This window comes from Athene noctua, unplaced genomic scaffold (assembly GCF_965140245.1).
Source record: "Athene noctua unplaced genomic scaffold, bAthNoc1.hap1.1 HAP1_HAP1_scaffold_433, whole genome shotgun sequence".
Classification (NCBI taxonomy): domain Eukaryota; kingdom Metazoa; phylum Chordata; class Aves; order Strigiformes; family Strigidae; genus Athene; species Athene noctua.
The window spans coordinates 64,547-83,266 of NW_027437889.1; the positions used below are offsets into that span (position 1 = coordinate 64,547).

An 18,720-nucleotide genomic window follows, 5' to 3' on the forward strand; every position below is an offset into this window, starting at 1 on the left:
CGGCCGAAAACTCGTTTTCCGGCGAAAACGCACACCACGGCTCTTTCTGAGAAAAAGCAAGCACGGAGGACGAGAACCGCTTTTGCCCTGCGTAGCGTTCCGGGCAGCGGGTAGAACCAGGCAGAGAATTCCCGGCTAGCAGCTTCCCTGTGGCGGGGAAGTGCAAACGTACACGTTTTCGTCCAAAAACGCGTTTTCCGGCGAAATCGCACAACACGGCTCTTTCTGAGAAAAAGCAAGCACGGAGGACGAGAACCGCTTTTGCCCTGCGTAGCGTTCCGGGCAGCGGGTAGAACCAGGCAGAGAATTCCCGGCTAGCAGCTTCCCTGTGGCGGGGAAGTGCAAACGTACACGTTTTCGGCCGAAAACGCGTTTTCCGGCGAAAACGCACACCACGGCTCTTTCTGAGAAAAAGCAAGCACGGAGGACGAGAACCGCTTTTGCCCTGCGTAGCGTTCCGGGCAGCGGGTAGAACCAGGCAGAGAATTCCCGGCTAGCAGCTTCCCTGTGGCGGGGAAGTGCAAACGTACACGTTTTCGGCCGAAAACGCGTTTTCCGGCGAAAACGCACACCACGGCTCTTTCTGAGAAAAAGCAAGCACGGAGGACGAGAACCGCTTTTGCCCTGCGTAGCGTTCCGGGCAGCGGGTAGAACCAGGCAGAGAATTCCCGGCTAGCAGCTTCCCTGTGGCGGGGAAGTGCAAACGTACACGTTTTCATCCAAAAACGCGTTTTCCGGCGAAATCGCACAACACGGCTCTTTCTGAGAAAAAGCAAGCACGGAGGACGAGAACCGCTTTTGCCCTGCGTAGCGTTCCGGGCAGCGGGTAGAACCAGGCAGAGAATTCCCGGCTAGCAGCTTCCCTGTGGCGGGGAAGTGCAAACGTACACGTTTTCGGCCGAAAACGCGTTTTCCGGAGAAAACGCACACCACGGTTCTGTCTGAGAAAAAGCAAGCACGGAGGACGAGAACCGCTTTTGCCCTGCGTAGCGTTCCGGGCAGCGGGTAGAACCAGGCAGAGAATTCCCGGCTAGCAGCTTCCCTGTGGCGGGTAAGTGCAAACGTACACGTTTTCGGCCGAAAACGCGTTTTCCGGCGAAATTGCACAACGCGGCTCTTTCTGAGAAAAAGCAAGCACGGAGGACGAGAACCGCTTTTGCCCTGCGTAGCGTTCCGGGCAGCGGGTAGAACCAGGCAGAGAATTCCCGGCTAGCAGCTTCCCTGTGGCGGGGAAGTGCAAACGTACACGTTTTCGGCCGAAAACGCGTTTTCCGGCGAAAACGCACACCACGGCTCTTTCTGAGAAAAAGCAAGCACGGAGGTCGAGAACCGCTTTAGCCCTGCGTAGCGTTCCGGGCAGCGGGTAGAACCAGGCAGAGAATTCCCGGCTAGCAGCTTCCCTGTGGCGGACAAGTGCAAACGTACACGTTTTCGGCCGAAAACGCGTTTTCCGGCGAAAACGCACACCACGGCTCTTTCTGAGAAAAAGCAAGCACGGAGGACGAGAACCGCTTTTGCCCTGCGTAGCGTTCCGGGCAGCGGGTAGAACCAGGCAGAGAATTCCCGGCTAGCAGCTTCCCTGTGGCGGGGAAGTGCAAAGGTACACGTTTTCGGCCGAAAACGCGTTTTCCGGCGAAAACGCACACCACGGCTCTTTCTGAGAAAAAGCAAGCACGGAGGACGAGAACCGCTTTTGCCCTGCGTAGCGTTCCGGGCAGCGGGTAGAACCAGGCAGAGAATTCCCGGCTAGCAGCTTCCCTGTGGCGGGGAAGTGCAAACGTACACGTTTTCGGCCGAAAACGCGTTTTCCGGCGAAAACGCACACCACGGCTCTTTCTGAGTAAAAGCAAGCACGGAGGACGAGAACCGCTTTTGCCCTGCGTAGCGTTCCGGGCAGCGGGTAGAACCAGGCAGAGAATTCCCGGCTAGCAGCTTCCCTGTGGCGGGGAAGTGCAAACGTACACGTTTTCGGCCGAAAACGCGTTTTCCGGCGAAAACGCACACCACGGCTCTTTCTGAGATAAAGCAAGCACGGAGGACGAGAACCGCTTTTGCCCTGCGTAGCGTTCCGGGCAGCGGGTAGAACCAGGCAGAGAATTCCCGGCTAGCAGCTTCACTGTGGCGGGGAAGTGCAAACGTACACGTTTTTGGCCAAAAAATTTTTTCCCGGCGAAAACGCACACCACGGCTCTTTCTGAGAAAAAGCAAGCACGGAGGACAAGAATCGCTTTTGCCCTGCGTAGCGTTCCAGGCCGCGGGTAGAACCAGGCAGAGAATTCCCGGCTAGCAGCTTCCCTGTGGCGGGGAAGTGCAAACGTACACGTTTTCGGCCGAAAACGCGTTTTCCGGCGAAAACGCACACCACGGCTCTTTCTGAGTAAAAGCAAGCACGGAGGACGAGAACCGCTTTTGCCCTGCGTAGCGTTCCGGGCAGCGGGTAGAACCAGGCAGAGAATTCCCGGCTAGCAGCTTCCCTGTGGCGGGGAAGTGCAAACGTACACGTTTTCGGCCGAAAACGCGTTTTCCGGCGAAAACGCACACCACGGCTCTTTCTGAGATAAAGCAAGCACGGAGGACGAGAACCGCTTTTGCCCTGCGTAGCGTTCCGGGCAGCGGGTAGAACCAGGCAGAGAATTCCCGGCTAGCAGCTTCACTGTGGCGGGGAAGTGCAAACGTACACGTTTTTGGCCAAAAAATTTTTTCCCGGCGAAAACGCACACCACGGCTCTTTCTGAGAAAAAGCAAGCACGGAGGACAAGAATCGCTTTTGCCCTGCGTAGCGTTCCAGGCCGCGGGTAGAACCAGGCAGAGAATTCCCGGCTAGCAGCTTCCCTGTGGCGGGGAAGTGTAAACGTACACGTTTTCAGCCGAAAATGCGTTTTCCGGCGAAAACGCACACGACGGCTCTTTCTGAGAAAAAGCAAGCACGGAGGAATAGAATCGCTTTTGCCCTGCGTAGCGTTCCGGGCAGCGGGTAGAACCAGGAAGGGAATTCCCGCATAGCCACTGTCTAGAAAAGATGGATCACAACTGTTGCCATAACATCGATGAAGAAATCATGAACCTTAGACGAACTTTGCTTCATTATAAATACCAAAACACCCTTCCTGGTGAAAGGCTGCCCGCCTCCAAGACTGACCATGCCTCGGATGCCCCCCCTGTGCATTGTGATGGCCTCACTTGAGAAAGGCAGAGATATGATAATTGAATTCTGAGAAGGGCGGAGACCCCTAAGGCAGAGGTGGACCAAGGTGTGTTACTGAGCATAAAAAGATGACTTCTGGACAACGAAAATTGAAAGTTTCCCCACCACGGACCACAACAATCGACAACGCTGCATCAGCTGGACCCGAGACCGTTCGGATGTCGTGATCAGCGGTGGTAGCTATAATCTCTCTCCCCCCTCTCTCTGAACTTTACTTTTCTCCTTTCTTTCACCCATCTCTTAACTATCATGTGGCGCTTCACGGGCAACACAATAAAGTTTCACTGTCTGTTTACTGCTATCCCCCTTGGTGTTTGTCACCTTAGTTTTGCACTTTAGAGATCTTAGCAAACGAACCATCACGAGTCCACCGAGTGGACCGTGACACAGGGGGAAGGGGCAGGGGGAAGGCGGACACAGCCCCAGCTGGCCTGGCACGCAGAGGAGGCCAGGAGCCTTTCCCTGTCCCATGTCCCGGCCTCCCCAGCACCAGCAGTGACCCCGATGGCAGCAGCCGCTCCCATCCGCCTCTGGGAGCTGGTTCCTGAGCAGGAGCAGGGCTGGCAGGGAGGGACTGACTGCACCGTCGCTCTTAACACCTCTGCTTCCTTTTCCCTTTTGTCTTCACAGACCGTGCCATTTCCCAGAGCCTTTTCACACATCAAGTATCTCGTGAAGAGCAACTGGGGAAACCTGAGTACACCTGCATTTACTGAGTGCGGGTGCATGGGCTGAGGGCGAGAGCAGGAGGCAGCTGAGCCCTGTCCCGCTCTGGGCCAGGCTGGAGTTCCCTCTCCTTGGCTGAGGGGAGCACGGCTGAGGGCAGGGCTGGGTTGGAGCGTTCCACATTGGGTCACGTCACGCTCAGTGTCCAGGTGGACGCTGCCCCCCCCGCGCCCCGTTTCAGTTCCCGGGTGGTGGCAGGTTCTCTGGTGCGGTCGGGTCACTGCTGGGACGGGCCCGGACTGGCCACCGCTCAGTGACCACTTTTACCTCTTTTGTACTTGCTGTTGTTACTGTTGGTTTTGTTACTATTAGTAAATCTTCTTTATTCAACCTGTGAATTTCTTCTTTTGTTCCTCCCCTGTTTCACTGGGGGGGTGGGGTGTGTGGGAAGTAAACAACTGGCCACGTGGCGATTGGCTGCTGGCTGAGTTCAAACCACAACAAACCAGAGAAGAACAAGAAGGACCAAAATAAAAAAGAAGAGGGGAAAAATAAATAAATGCTGTGGCCGTTCAGCTCAGTGTAGATTTGTCTCCAAAGGGGGAACACAAGAAAAGCCCGGGGGGGGGCGGATGGAGCCATCTGGCCCAGGACCTGCCCAGCAGCCAGGCCCTGACTTTGGGGGTGAACCTTCATTTCCATCAAGTGGGGGTGGGGAGCCCATCTGAGCAGCTGTGGGAGAGCCCCTTCCCCACCCCGTGAGCATCCCAGGCCAGGTCTCGCTGCTCTGACTGTCACTGAAGAACCGGGATAAAAACTTCCCGACACCAATGTGATGTAGATAAGCAGACACTTCTTTACTAATGGTCGGGTGCGCAGGGGAGTCGTCTCACCAACAACGCACACCGAGCACCAAAATTATACAGCTAGAAATGTCTAGAAATAGGTCTGGGGTGTAATACGGGTAGGTGGTCCATGAGTCGGGGGTCACGATCTCTCCCTGCCAGAATTACCTTCTGCTTAAGTTCACGGTTTCTTGGCAGGTACTTGCAAGCTGTTACAGTTGATTTTCCTCAGTTCCCATTAATCCTAGACCTTGGCAGCTACGTGCTTTCTTCTCGTTCTATGTATGCCTCACAAATCAGTTTACAAATCAACTTGTGTTTGTTACCTAGGTTCCAAACACTCCTACTAGATAATTCTGTCCAATCCCTTTGGCCTTGGTACGGGGCTACACAGGGGATTTTAGAGTAGCATTCGGTTGCTGGTATAAAGTGCAATAAATGTGAACAAATGATTTCTACTAAAAGATCTCTTTATACTCATATTAAAATCAAACATCATTTCATTTCATTTGATAGCAAAATCGGTACCATGTCCAGCAGCTGCTTGTGCCCAGAGGCACACCCAGGCAGCAGGACAGCGAGGGTGAGCCAGGCTGGGCCAGCGGTGGCTAAAGCAGGAGCTGCTCGATTGCAAGGCTACAGCCAGGCCGGTGCCTTCCCAGACGTGGTGGCGAGGCCCAGGTAACGTGCCTAGTTACTCATGTGACGTTTCCGGTGTTTCTTCTTACGCATTTTCTTTTTAAGATGCCTTGCAGTGTCTGTTGCTTTTCCTCCATAGACTCTCTCCACACTCGGACTCCTCACTCTTTTTTTCTTATGCTTTGTCTCACTGCTTGCTCGACTGTCTGAAAGGCTGTCTTCATTTTTGAGGCAGTCACTGAATGTTGAGGAAGTTTTCTTGGGTTCATCTTCTCCCTCTAGACTTGTGCTCTCCGGGGATGCATTCTCCAAGTGGTGACTTTTGTACTTCCTTTTTCCACCAGGCTTTTCACTTTTCATTCTGTCAGTCCCTCCAGAAGGGGTCCTTGACCTGGTGTTTGACCAACTCCTTGACCTGCGTTTTCCATAACGGCGTCTCTCACAGCGTCCCCTCTGGCTACGCAGATCTCTCCTTTCGGTAAGTGACCGCATCCTGTGTCCTGGGCTATCAGATTGCCTGGAACAGGGGGCATTAGGCTGAGTCTTCCTCCTGCCCGAGGATTCACTGTCATCTCCAAACACCTTCTGACTACATAAAGCACATCCCCACCGGCATCTACTTTGATAACTGTCTCTCACACAGTAACAATCACTGTCTCTGCTTCTTGATCTCCTTTTGCCATGGCCTTTGCCACGTGATCGTGATCTGCTTGCTTCTCTGGATGGAGTGCTCTCACATCTTAGCGAGCCTCTCTGGCTTTTTAGAGATTCTCTGGTGTCATGAGCCCTCGATTGCCTGCTGCTTCTTTTGCTCCTGTGTTTGCTACTATCTCTGCTTCTTGACTGTCTCCTTCTAAGTTGGCTCTTGCTATGATGCTCCCTCCTAGACCAGTGGCCATGACTGCGACTGTTCCGTGAACAGGACTGTGGGCTCCTGGACTTTCCCTTTCTAGACAGTCGGTGATTCCAAGGGGAGCATAGTGTGTCGCTCCCCGAAGAGGGGCTCCAGCTCAAGTCCCATGGAGACTCATCTTGTACTTTACATTTGTTCTTCTCATCATCCTCTGACTCTGTCTTCTCAACTGCAGGAGATAAGCAGCTTCTACAACTACCCACATCCTCGTTACAGGTGGAGGAATGTGGTGATAAACTCCTGCTTGGTTCACTGTCACTCCAGCTGCAACACTGGATTGGCCGCTGTTTCTTCACATCTTCCCTTTGCTCTTCCTCAGCGTCCGAGGACAGCTCAACCACTTCTGGTGTCCTTTCAGCTAATGGCTTAACATACCCAACGATAACAGAACTGTCCGAGGAAGAGTCACTGTTGTTCAAGTCAGCAGTAGCCTGTAACCAAGTCTGCAGTTTGGTTCTTCGACTCTGTGCAGCAGAGCCCTCATCAGAACTTTCTGACATCTTCAGAGGAGAAGCTATGGTTGCATGAGCCTCTTCTGAAATGGAACAGGAAGGCCCCCGAGTTTCATCGTCCCAGGGGGCCTGACCAAGACCAGTCCCAGACCACCTGTTATCTGACCCCTGAGAATATGCCATATCTGGAGATGTAATAATTGATAAGTCTGAGTGGTTTCCTTCATTGTATGATGGTGCAGGACAGTCATAATTGGCATATAGATCATATGCTTCTAAGTTAAAAGGACAACGGGCAAAAGCGATGAATTCATGTAAGAAATGTTCTGTCCAATTCAGCAACAACGGCTTTAACTCGTCGGCAAAGGCCTGACTTTCCAGATCATGCCTAGTCACGTTACTCATGATAATGCGTTGCACAACATTAGCCAGAGATCCTTGGGCACCAAGCAGGACTGTAAGTTCTCGCTTCAGCCAAGGAGCCAACCTGTGAAGGCAAGCAGGGTTGCGGCGGAAAAACTTTGCTGAAACGTCTCGATAGCGGCCACCGTCCTGAATGCTGCGAACCCGCACAGCGTGGCGGTACAGAGCTCTGCGGAAGCTGATCATGTCCTCCTCCGGAATCTGCGGCAGAGATGTGCCCTCTGCCCTCGCCTGCCTCCTCCAGGCCAGAGTCCTTGTCATAAGCTGAATCTCTTCAATCGTCTCCCACACTGGTTCGTCAGAGAACCCTTCAAACAGCACCCCGCAATCTGGTGACAGCAGCATTGGGGCAGGGGAACTGCCAGCGCGGCGCTCCCTCGCTGAGGCAGGGCTGTTTTCTGACAGGCCGAGTATATGCTCTTCAAAGTCATCGTCAGCACGGATGGTGTGGAAAATGGAAACAAAGGGTCTCTTGCAGAGGGGGCATTCTGCTTTGTTTTTTGACCACTCCTGGATACAGATGAAACAGAACCTGTGAAAGCAGCAATCTAGACAGGCAACATTGTCAAATCTGTCCAAGCAGATGGGGCATTTAGAGTCAGGAGACGGATCTGCTGGCAGCTGGCTGGTGCCACTTTTTGGTGAAAAATTGCTGTCTTCTGAAAATTCCTTTTCTGCTGAAGCCATGTTCTACAAGAGAAAGACACAAAAGATCATCGCTATCTCAGAAAGACAAAAAAATTAAAGTTTAGACACAGGAACCCGTACCAGTCACCTTCAAGGCTGCAAAACCCCGTGTTGGCACCGAGAGAGCACCAAACAAAGAGGTAGCACAACCTGACCACTTTGCTTGGCTCCTCCTCACAGGGAGATCTGGCTCTTCAGGGCTGCATTTTAAACAGAGTGTGAATTATGCTGGTATGTGTGAAGGGAACAGCACTGCTCTGTCTTCAACCTCACTCATGAACAACTGCTTTGATGTAGTAAGTTTATGATTAACACGGTATCCTTTGAAACACGCTTCCAAAAGAGACCGCTGTTTACATATGAAAAATACAAGAGCATGTTTTGACAAAAGTCAAAACAAGTAATTGTGCTGGAACTAAACTATCCGTTTCCAGGTTCTGCTGGGCCTGTTTTGCTCCTGCCCCCCTTCCCACGAGCATCCACACGAGCCTCTGCTGGGCACTCGTGCTGGACCACATACGGCTTCTTGGGCTGAGCCACCTCCAGGAATGTTTTCCAGTCCAAATTAGTCTTTGTTTTTAGGAATGAAGCAGGAGCAGCCGGGTGTTCTTCCCACGCCTGTCCTCGGGTACACGCTACCTTTGTATCTAGTCAGGCTGCCAAGCACGATTAGCCATCAATCCATCTATTCTGAAGTTATTTCGGGTATCACCATTATCTTAAGGCATTACACAGCGGAGATCTGTTCCTCGCTGCTCCCAAACCCGGCAGCCCGTGTTCCCCGGCGAGCTTGGGAGTGCGTCGCACCCGCCCGCCAGACACCGGGCACGAAGCCTGCCGTGCAGGGCAGCGAGACACACGCACTCAGCCGGCCGGGCACACACCGGGGCACAACCGCACGGACACGGGGGCGAAGGGGCCTCCGCCTCCCCGGTGCGACACCGCCCGCCCGCTGCGGGACGCTGCCCCACCCAGCGCCCTCCTCCGAGCCTCCCGCTCGCCCCGGGCCGCCGGCCCGCCTGGAGGGATGCGGCGCCGCTCCCCGTCCCCAGCTCACCTCTGCTGAAACCTCGTTCCCCGTCCGGGCTAGGGCCGCGGCCGCCTTCAGCTCGTGGCACACAGCAGCGTCCGGAGCCGGGAGTGTCCGGAGCCGGGAGTGTCGCCGCGATGCTCCCCCAGCGGGCGGCTGCGTTGCCATGGGAGCCGTTGCCATGGGAGCCGTTGCCCTGGGAGCCGTTGCCATGGGAGCCGTTGCCGCGGGAGCCGTTGCCGCGGGAGCCGTTGCCATGGGAGCCGTTGCCGCGGGAGCCGTTGCCATGGGAGCCGTTGCCGCGGGAGCCGTTGCCGCGGGAGCCGTTGCCATGGAGCCGCTGCCCCCGCCACCACGGGGCGGTGCCGGGCCCGCTGCCTGCCGGGAGCAGCGCGCGGGCGCCCCGTTTTAGCGTCACTTCCGGCGGCGGCCGGGCCTGGCCGGGGGCCGCGGGCGGTGCTGAGCGGAGGAGGCTGGGGAGGGGCCGGGCCCGGCGCGGCTCTGCCGGGGAGGCGGGATCCGCGCCCGCTGTGCCGCCCGGGGCGGGGGTCGGGCGGGTTTACCGCCCGCGAGCAGGGGGGAGCGGGACTGGGCGTCCCTCCGGGCGGAGGCAGCGGACACCGGGACCTGGCGGGTAACGGGGGGTCCCGGTGCTGCCGCCGCCAGCGCGCCATGCTCTGTCCCGCCGGTGCTGGCTGGCGCGGTGCCGCTCTCCCGAGGCTCCGTCCTCTGCGGAGCCGGGGGCTGCCCGGCGGCGGCTGGAGAGCGGCCTCCTGGCCCGGGGGCTGCCACGGGCAACGGCAGAGGCCGGGGGACAGCGCCGGGAGCGGGCCGTCGTTTCCGAGGGTGCGGGTGGTCCCTGGGAAGGCTGAAGGAGTCGTTCGGACACTTGGGCAAATAAAGCGTGGATAGCTCTCAGGACAGAGGCGGCAAATCTCCGCGAGCAGTTCCTGGAGGAGGCAGCGATCGATCTCTCCTCCCTGGTTGTGCTGGCGTGTGTCTGCGGGAGACACGCGGCCCCATGTGCGACGACGGGCAGCGCCAGGGCCAGCTCTGCAGTGCCCCAGAGAGCGCTGCCTGCAGCGCTGCCAGGGCTCGCACAGAGCGTGCTGCCCGGGCTGAGCCCAGGGGACAAGTGTAGAGCACCAGGGGCCTCGATCGGTCCCTCCCCCCCCAGGGGGGAGGCAGGAGAAAACAAAACAAAAGGCTTGAGAATGGATGTAAGGACAGGGAGGGATGACTCCCCCATGATGGTCACAGGCAAAAGACTCATCAATTTAAGTGAAACACCACCACCAGTTGATGTTCCAATCGGAGTAGGACAGTAAGAAATACAACCACATCTTAAAAACACCTCCCCCCAGCCTTCCATTTTTCCCGGGCTCAGCTTTGATCCCGATCTCTCTCCCTCTTCCCCCCGCAGTGGCTCAGGGGACGAGGACTGAGGTCAGTTTGTCACCTGCTGTCCCTGCTGCTCCCTCCTCAGGGGAGGGCCCCTCGCCCTCCTCCCCTGCCCCGGTGTGGGCTCCCTCCCCTGGCAGACAGTCCTCCAGGAACCTTCTCCAGGACGAGCCCTGCCCAGGGGCTGCAGCCCCTCCGAGCTGACCCAGCCTGCGTCCCTCCAGTGTGTCACAGCCCCCGCATTCTTTGGACAAAGCTCCTGCTCCAGCCTGGGGCCCTCCCCAGGCTGCAGGTGGCATCTACTCCCCCGGTGCCCTCCCTGGGCTGAGGGGGGTCTCTGCTCCAGTGTGCCTCGCCCCCTTCCTCCTCCTCCTTTCTTCCCCTGGCCTCAGTGTTTGCAGAAGTGTCTCACAGCTCCTCCTCACCAACCCCACTCTTCCAGGGTTCTCCAGTACCTTATCAGAGAGGTGCAGCCACCATCACTAGTTGGCTGGGCCTTGGGCCAGAGGTGGGTCCAACTTGGAGCCAGGGGAGCCTCAAGAAGCTTCTCACGGGGGGCCACGACTGTCCCTTTTCTCCTCTACAGCTGGTAAGGACTGAAGTGAAAGTGCAGATGCCCTGAGCACCAGCACAGCTCTTCCGTCCATCTGATAACCCTGCCGTGCGCCCTCAGCCCTCTGACTGGCTCCTACACACCAGCTGGGCCAGTTCCTGCACACACACACGCACTGACACCTTTACCCAACGAGCACTCCACAGCCACACATCTCCCCAGATCCAGCATGAGCCCGATACCCTGCCTGGACCCAGGGCCTCCTGCTCACCAACCGGCCCTCCCGCTTGAAGTTTGTTAAAACGGAACACCCCCACCCCCAGCACCGCTCCCTGGTTCCTGTGGGAGATGCAGTCACTCTGGCTCCCCGCAGGCAGCACCAGGCACACGGGCTGTGACCTGCAGTCCTGCTTTGCGTGCTGCTGCTGCTGCAACTTGCTTGCTTTACTCACCCCAGTTCCTCCAGTAGCTGCACCCGGGACACACCTACCGGTCCTGTCCCAGCCGCTGGAAATGAGACCCTCACTGTCACCAGTGCCCTGTGCTGACCCCAGACCCTGACCCACTCCCATCTTGGCACAATAGACAGGATCTGATCTAGAACCATCCTAACTTGGTCACCTTCCTCACTGCTGTGTGCATGTGTTGGCTCTTAGGTGAGGTGGGATCCACCTGGAGAGTCCATCTCTGGAACACCCTGAATCACCAGGGTGGGAAGATGGAAGGTGCCCAGGCTCTTCACAGTTGGTGTTCATTTAAGAGTAGCATAAAGGGATAATAGAAATACTGGTAAATTTTAGTTTAGTTACCTGTGCAACTAAGGAACCTAGGAAGTAGGATCTCTCAATTTAGTCAACCCACTGTGACACTTGGGAATGCTACTGTATTTCCACCTGTATTGCCAGTTTTTCTAAGTTCTTATATTTACTAATATTCTATCAGTGTTTCTGAGCTATCTGGAGGCTATGTGAAAACCTGTTTTTTCTGGAAGTCACTTGAATGGGTGTTTTCAGTATAATCTGTGCATAAGGGTAGCTATATATACATGTAAAAAAATGTTGTCTATTTATCTCACCCTGTTTTTCTGTCCCTAAGGTAGCCTTTGCAACTACAAGAATTGCACTGAATTAACTTCCTTCATAGGTGGAGACTTGGTTGTCACACTCCATGGTTACTGATTTTGAATATATACAGAAATAAAGCATGCTCCCTTTGCTTTGGTCGAGGGACGGTGATTTCTGTACTTCCTACAGCTCTTGGAGTTTGAGCCTGTGTGTTGGTAGCCTAGAAAATGGGTCAGACTTTGTGTACCACCCTTGTCTATGTCAGGATTATCAATTGTTTCCTGAGCAGGGAAAAAAAGAATTCAAGCAAGTAGGTTTTTTTGATACTGTCACATACAAAGGTGTTCACTTTCAGTTCTTTGGAAATAATGGGAAATCATTTTTTTCCTGGTCAACACTGAGACTGGCTGAAGTGCTAAGGCTTGGACAACCAGCCCAAGCCGGAGCTGACCTATAGATGCATCCTGTATATTTTATATCTGAGAACCATTGTGCTAGTAGGTGTCGTACTAATAACAAGCCACCTATTCTGATGTAAAAGGTGGAAATATTGAAGCATGAGCAACAGGCCCCAAGCCGAAGCTGCTGACTCAGTAAGTAATCGTTAGTGAAATATGCATAGAAGATGTAGCTTTGTACTGGGTCTGGCTGAACGGAATCGGTTTTCCCCTATAGCAGCCCCATGGTGCTGTGGTTTATGCTGGGAGCTGCAGGGTGTTGGCAGCACCCTGGTGTGGTGGCTGCTGCTGAGCAGTGCTTACACAGCACCAAGGCTCTTTCTGATATTTTCCCCAGTGGGACGGGGTGGGCAAGATCTTGGGAGGGGACACAGCCAGGACAGCTGACCCGAACCGACCAAAGGGATATTCCAGACCCTGTGACGTCTGCTCAGTATAAAGCTGGGAGAAAGGAGGAAGGGGGTGGGGTCACCCTTGGTCCTCCGAGGCAACCACTACGCATATTGGAGCCCTGCTTCCGGAGGAGGCCCGACATCGCCTCTTCATGGGAAGTAGAGAATAAATCTGTTTGCTTTTGCTTCCGCGCGCGGACTTTCGCTTCGCTTTGCTTATATTAAAACTGCTTTTGTTTCACCCACAAGGGTTCGTTTATCTTCTTTCCCCTCTTTACCCTGTTGAGAAAACAAAGGGAAGGGGGGGGGGGGGGGGGGGGGAAGTGATAGACCGACTTGGTGGATACCTGGCATTTAGCCAGAGTCAAACCATCACAGTCTATTCTGGCGCCCAACGTGGGGCAAAACAACGGCAGTTTTATATTAAATGTGCTGTAGCTATAGTAGTTATTAAGCAACAAGCTCTTGTGCTGGTCACGGGCTTGTTTATTGCGCTGCTTATCTTTATTTTGTTAAGCTCGGGAACATGCTGCAAGGAATCGGGAACATCATGAGTGGTTTTATTTTGCAGGCTCCCGAGGTACTTAGTCATCCTTATGTTAGTTCATTGATACTCTTTATTAATGCTGTTCGCCTGTTGTGGGTTGTGTGGAGCTCGGTATGCTCTTGGTGTAAGAGAACGCAAATTTTGAGTGAATCGGTGCCAAAATGTGCTCTGAGGGGGCCTGTTCCTGGGTGGCAGGGAGAGTGGAAGGAGTTGGGCAGATTCCTAGGACGGTTATCACCTCCTGTAGCCTGGGATCTCACCCCTGAACAGGCAAGCAACCCCACAAAACTGACACATCACCTGATAGAGGGGTGCCTTGCCTATCCCAATGAGAATCAGCAACTTCTAGCACTTTACTGGGGCCTGGCCTGTGCTTACCCAGCCGCAGTTCAGCACTCTCAAAGGACTGTGGTTGACATGGGAACTCAAACAATAACAACAACAGAGATTGCCCCAGTAGTAAAAAAGAAACAATGGACAAGGAGAACAACAGGCCCATACCCTCGATTAATAAGGAGGAGAAAGAGAAGGAAGAAGCTGGTCCTTCAGCAAAGGTATCAGAAGAGGGAATAACAGAACTGAAACAGGAGGCAGAAACTACCCGGTCCCTGACGTCATCAGAACTGCGAGATCTGCGGAAAGACTATTGCCGGCAGCCGGGTGAGCGGATCGCTGCCTGGCTGCCGCGATGCTGGGATAATGGGGCAGATGCTCAACAGCTGGAAGGTAAGGAAGCCCAACAGCTGGGTTCCCTTGCTAGAAATCAAGGAATTGAAAGGGGAATTGGAAAAGAGACAGCAATTTGCAGTCTGTGGAGACGGCTCCTTTCAAGTGTTAAAGCAAGGTATCCTTTTAAGGAAGATCTTATGGACCACACCCCAGGGAAGTGGGCTACTGCAGATGAAGGTGTCCAGTACCTGAGAGAATTAGCAGTGATGGAAGTCATCTGTGGTGATCCAGATAATGATGAAGCCCCTAAAAATCCAGAGAATGTCCCATGCACACGGGCCATGTGGAGGAAGGTGATTAAAGGTGCGCCATCCTCGTATTCTGCCGGCTTGGCCGCAATGTACTACCCAGAAATGGATGCAGGAGAAGGACTAAGATGTACGCCAACTGTGGAGGCAGTCTCTTCCTGGCTTCAGAACTTTGAAGAGAGTCTTGGTACCTCCTCATCTCTACGGGCGAGTGCCCTGGATGTTAGGAGCTCCCCAAGAAATCATTTCTCTTCTGTCCCAGTCAGGGGGAAAGGGAAGCCAAGGCGCATGACACGTGGCGAACTCTGGTTCTTCCTGCGCCACCAGGGGGAGGACATGAGGAAGTGGGATGGTCAACCCACCTTTAAGTTGGAAGCACGTGTACATGAATTGCGAGGAAAGACCCCTGCCAACAAGAAGACATCCAAGAAGGTTGTTAATGTAGCTGGTGTAAAACCACAAGGAAGTAACCAGCGATCTCCCAGATACAGAAAGACTGAGATCACCTCCCTTGGCCCTGAAGAAGGAACCTCCGGCCTGGCACGGCAAGAGTCAGACAGTGAGTACTCCGACCAAGAATGGGAATAGAGGGCCCCTGCCTCCAGCCAGGAGGAGGAAAGGGATGATCGGGTGTATTGGACAGTGTGGATTCGATGGCCTGGCACATCAAATCCACAGAAGTACCAGGCTTTAATTGACACCGGGGCACAATGTACACTAATGCCGTCAAGTTATAGAGGGGCAGAACCTATCTGGATCTCAGGAGTGACAGGGGGCTGTCAAGAACTATCAGTATTGGAGGCCGAGGTTAGCTTGACTGGGGACAAGTGGGAAAAACATCCCATTGTAACTGGCCCAGAAGCCCCTTGCATCTTGGGCATTGACTATCTCAAGAGGGGATACTTCAAAGACCCAAAAGGATACCGATGTGCTTTTGGTGTGGCCAGTGTGAATACAGAAAAGGTAAAACAGTTGTCTAATCTGCCTGGCCTCTCAGAAGATCCTTTTGTTGTGGGACTGTTGCAAGTTGAAGAACAACAGGTGCCAATTGCTATGAGGACCGTGCACCGACGGCAGTATCGTACAAACCGAGACTCTCTGGCTCCCATCCAAGAATTGATACGTCAACTGGAGAACCAAGGTGTCATCAGTAAGACACATTCTCCTTTTAATAGCCCAATATGGCCAGTGCGAAAGTCTGACGGAGGGTGGAGGTTAACAGTAGACTATCGTGGCCTGAAGGAAGTGACGCCACCACTGAGTGCTGCTGTACCAGATATGTTAGAGCTCCAGTATGAACTGGAGTCAAAGGCAGCCAAGTGGTACGCCACAATTGACATTGCCAATGCATTCTTTTCAATTCCTTTGGCAGAAGAGTGCAGGCCACAGTTTCCTTTCACGTGGGGGGGTGTCCAGTATACCTGGAATCGACTGCCCCAGGGGTGGAAGCACAGCCCCACTATTTCTCATGGACTAATTCAAACTGCACTGGAAAAGGGTGAGGCCCCTGAACATCTACAATACATTGATGACATCATTGTGTGGGGCAATGAGGCAGAAGAAGTGTTCAAGAAAGGACAAAGAGTAATTGAGATTCTTCTGAGAGCTGGGTTTGCCATTAAGAAAAGCAAGGTCAAGGGACCAGCACGAGAAATTCAGTTCTTGGGAATAAAATGGCAAGATGGACGCCGTCATGTGCCATTGGATGTTGTCAACAAGATAGCAACTATGTCTCCACCGACCAACAAGAAGGAAACACAAGCTTTCCTAGGACTTGTGGGATTTTGGAGGATGCATATTCCAGGTTACAGTCAGCTTGTGAGCCCTCTCTATCAAGTGACCTGAAAGAAGAACAATTTTCATTGGGGTCCTGAGCAGCAACAAGCCTTTGAGCACATCAAACAAGAGATAGCTCGAGCGGTAGCTCTTGGGCCTGTTCAGACAGGACCAGCTGTGCAAAATATACTTTACACATCAACTGGGGAGCACGGACTCACATGGAGCCTCTGGCAGAAGATACCAGGTGAAACTCGAGGTCGACCATTAGGATTTTGGAGCCGGGGATATCGAGGATCAGAAGCCCACTACACTCCGACTGAAAAGGAGATACTGGCAGCATATGAGGGGATTCGAGCTGCTTCAGAAGTTGTTGGTACAGAAGCACAGCTCCTCTTGGCACCACGGCTGCCTGTATTAGATTGGATGTTCAAAGGAAACATCCCTTCCACACACCATGCAACCAGTGCTACCTGGAGTAAATGGGTTGCGTTAATCACGCAACGGGCTCGACTGGGGAAACCCAACCATCCAGGGATCCTGGAAGAGATCATGGACTGGCCAGAAGGTAGAGATTTTGGAGCGTTGCCTGAGGAGGTGGCTCTTGCCCAAGAGGCACCGCCATATAACAAGTTACCAGAAGATGAGAGGTGTTATGCTCTCTTTACTGATGGATCCTGTCGTGTGGTAGGAAGCCATCGGAAGTGGAAAGCTGCTGTGTGGAGTCCCACAAGACAAGTCGTTGAGGCCACTGAAGGAGAAGGAGAGTCAAGTCAGTTCGCAGAAGTAAAAGCGATCCAACTTGCCCTAAAGATTGCTGAACGGGAAAAGTGGCCAGTATTATATCTCTACACGGACTCCTGGAGGGTGGCTAACGCCCTGTGGGGGTGGCTACAGGAGTGGAAGAAGACCAATTGGCAGCGCAGAGGTAAACCCATCTGGGCTGCTGCATTGTGGCAGGACATCGCTGCCTGAGTGGAAAACGTGGCTCTAAAGGTACGTCATGTAGATGCTCATGTGCCCAAAAGGCGTGCCACTGAAGAACATCAAAACAATGAGCAAGCAGACAAAGCTGCCAAAATTGAAGTAGCTCAGGCTGGACCCGGACTGGGAGCGTAAGGGTGAGCTGTTTGTGGCTCGATGGGCCCATGAAACATCAGGGCATCTTGGCAGAGATGCAACGTACAGATGGGCTCGTGATCGAGGGGTGGACCTGACCATGGAGGCCATCTCACAGGTCACTCACGAATGTGAAACATGTGCTGCAATCAAGCGAGCCACACGAGTAAAGTCTCCCTGGAACAGAGGGCGATGGCTGAGTTTTCAATACGGTGAGGCCTGGCAGATTGACTCTATTGGACCACTGCCACGAACACGCCAAGGCAAGCGCTACATACTCACCATGGTAGAAGTAACTACGGGTTGGCTAGAAACGTACCCTGTAAATCATGCCACTGCCCGAAATACCATCTTGGGTCTTGAAAGGCAAATTTTATGGCGACATGGTACTCCTGAAAGAATCGAGTCAGACAACGGGACCCATTTTCGAAATAATCTTATAAACTCCTGGGCAAAGAAACACGGCATTGAGTGGGTGTATCCCATCCCTTATTACCCACAAGCATCTGGAAAGATTGAAAGATATAATGGACTGTTGAAGACTATGTTGAGAGCATTGGACAATGGGGGATGGAAGCATTGGGATATAAATTTAGCAGAAGCCACTTGGCTAATTAATACCAGAGGATCTGTTACCCGTCCTGGGCCTGCCCAAACAAACCCCCTTCATCCTGTGGGAGGAGATAAGGTCCCTGTAGTACACACAGGGAGGTGGCTGGGGAAGGCAGTGTGGATTGCTCCTCCCTTGGGAAAAGGCAAGCCCACTCGTGGGTTTGTCTTTGCTCAGGGACTGGATGTACTTGGTGGGTAATGCGGGAGGATGGGACTACTCAGTGTGTGCCTCAAGGACATTTAACCTTGGGGGGAAAGCAATCTGTGGGATGAGTTGTATGTTGCAGGAAGTGATGGAGGAAGTAGGAACGATGAAGAGTGAACCAGATACGTGCAATGACGACCCAAACCTAGCCGGTGCTGGAGTCCAACGGTCAAGCATACTTCTGTCCTGAGCATCTATCTTGACAGATGGAAGCCAAGTCACTGAACATCTGAAGGAGTGAAGAAAGCTTATGGAATGGAGAAATGAATATTATGTGGGACCTGGGCATAACGTAAATGGTATGGAATAAGGGGTGGAGACTGTATTGGGTCTGGCTGAACTGGAATTGGTTTTCCCCTATAGCAGCCCCATGGTGCTGTGGTTTATGCTGGGAGCTGCAGGGTGTTGGCAGCACCCTGGTGTTGTGGCTGCTGCTGAGCAGTGCTCACACAGCACCAAGGCTCTTTCTGATATTTTCCCCTGCAGTGGGACGGGGTGGGCAAGATCTCGGGAGGGGACACAGCCAGGACAGCTGACCCAAACCGACCAAAGGGATATTCCAGCCCATATGACGTCTGCTCAGTATAAAGCTGGGAGAAAGGAGGAAGGGGGTGGGGGTCACCCTTGGTCCTCCGAGGCAACTACTACGCATATTGGAGCCCTGCTTCCGGAGAAGGCCCGACATCGCCTCTTCATGGGAAGTAGAGAATAAATCTGTTTGCTTTTGCTTCCGCACGCGGACTTTTGCTTCACTTT

At 53.6% G+C, this 18,720-nt stretch overlaps 1 protein-coding gene across 1 annotated transcript; it reads right to left on the minus strand.

Moving 5' to 3' along the window:
- Positions 1-5,406: 5,406 nt before the first annotated feature.
- On the minus strand, positions 5,407-9,028 carry LOC141955704 (E3 ubiquitin-protein ligase Topors-like). Its single transcript, XM_074895315.1, has 2 exons — positions 8,888-9,028; positions 5,407-7,833 (listed from the first exon to the last, which is right to left on the minus strand). Exons 1-2 carry the CDS (start codon positions 9,026-9,028, stop codon positions 5,407-5,409), a joined length of 2,568 nt encoding a protein of 855 aa, XP_074751416.1.
- Positions 9,029-18,720: the final 9,692 nt, after the last annotated feature.

Bases quoted from the DNA above. Each gene is read 5' to 3' on its own strand.
- LOC141955704 (XM_074895315.1), bottom strand. From the start codon at position 9,028: ATGGCAACGCAGCCGCCCGCTGGGGGAGCATCGCGGCGACACTCCCGG. The intron at 7,834-8,887 runs GTGAGCTGGGGA...TTTCTCTTGTAG, and splicing joins GGAACGAGGTTTCAGCAGAG to AACATGGCTTCAGCAGAAAA.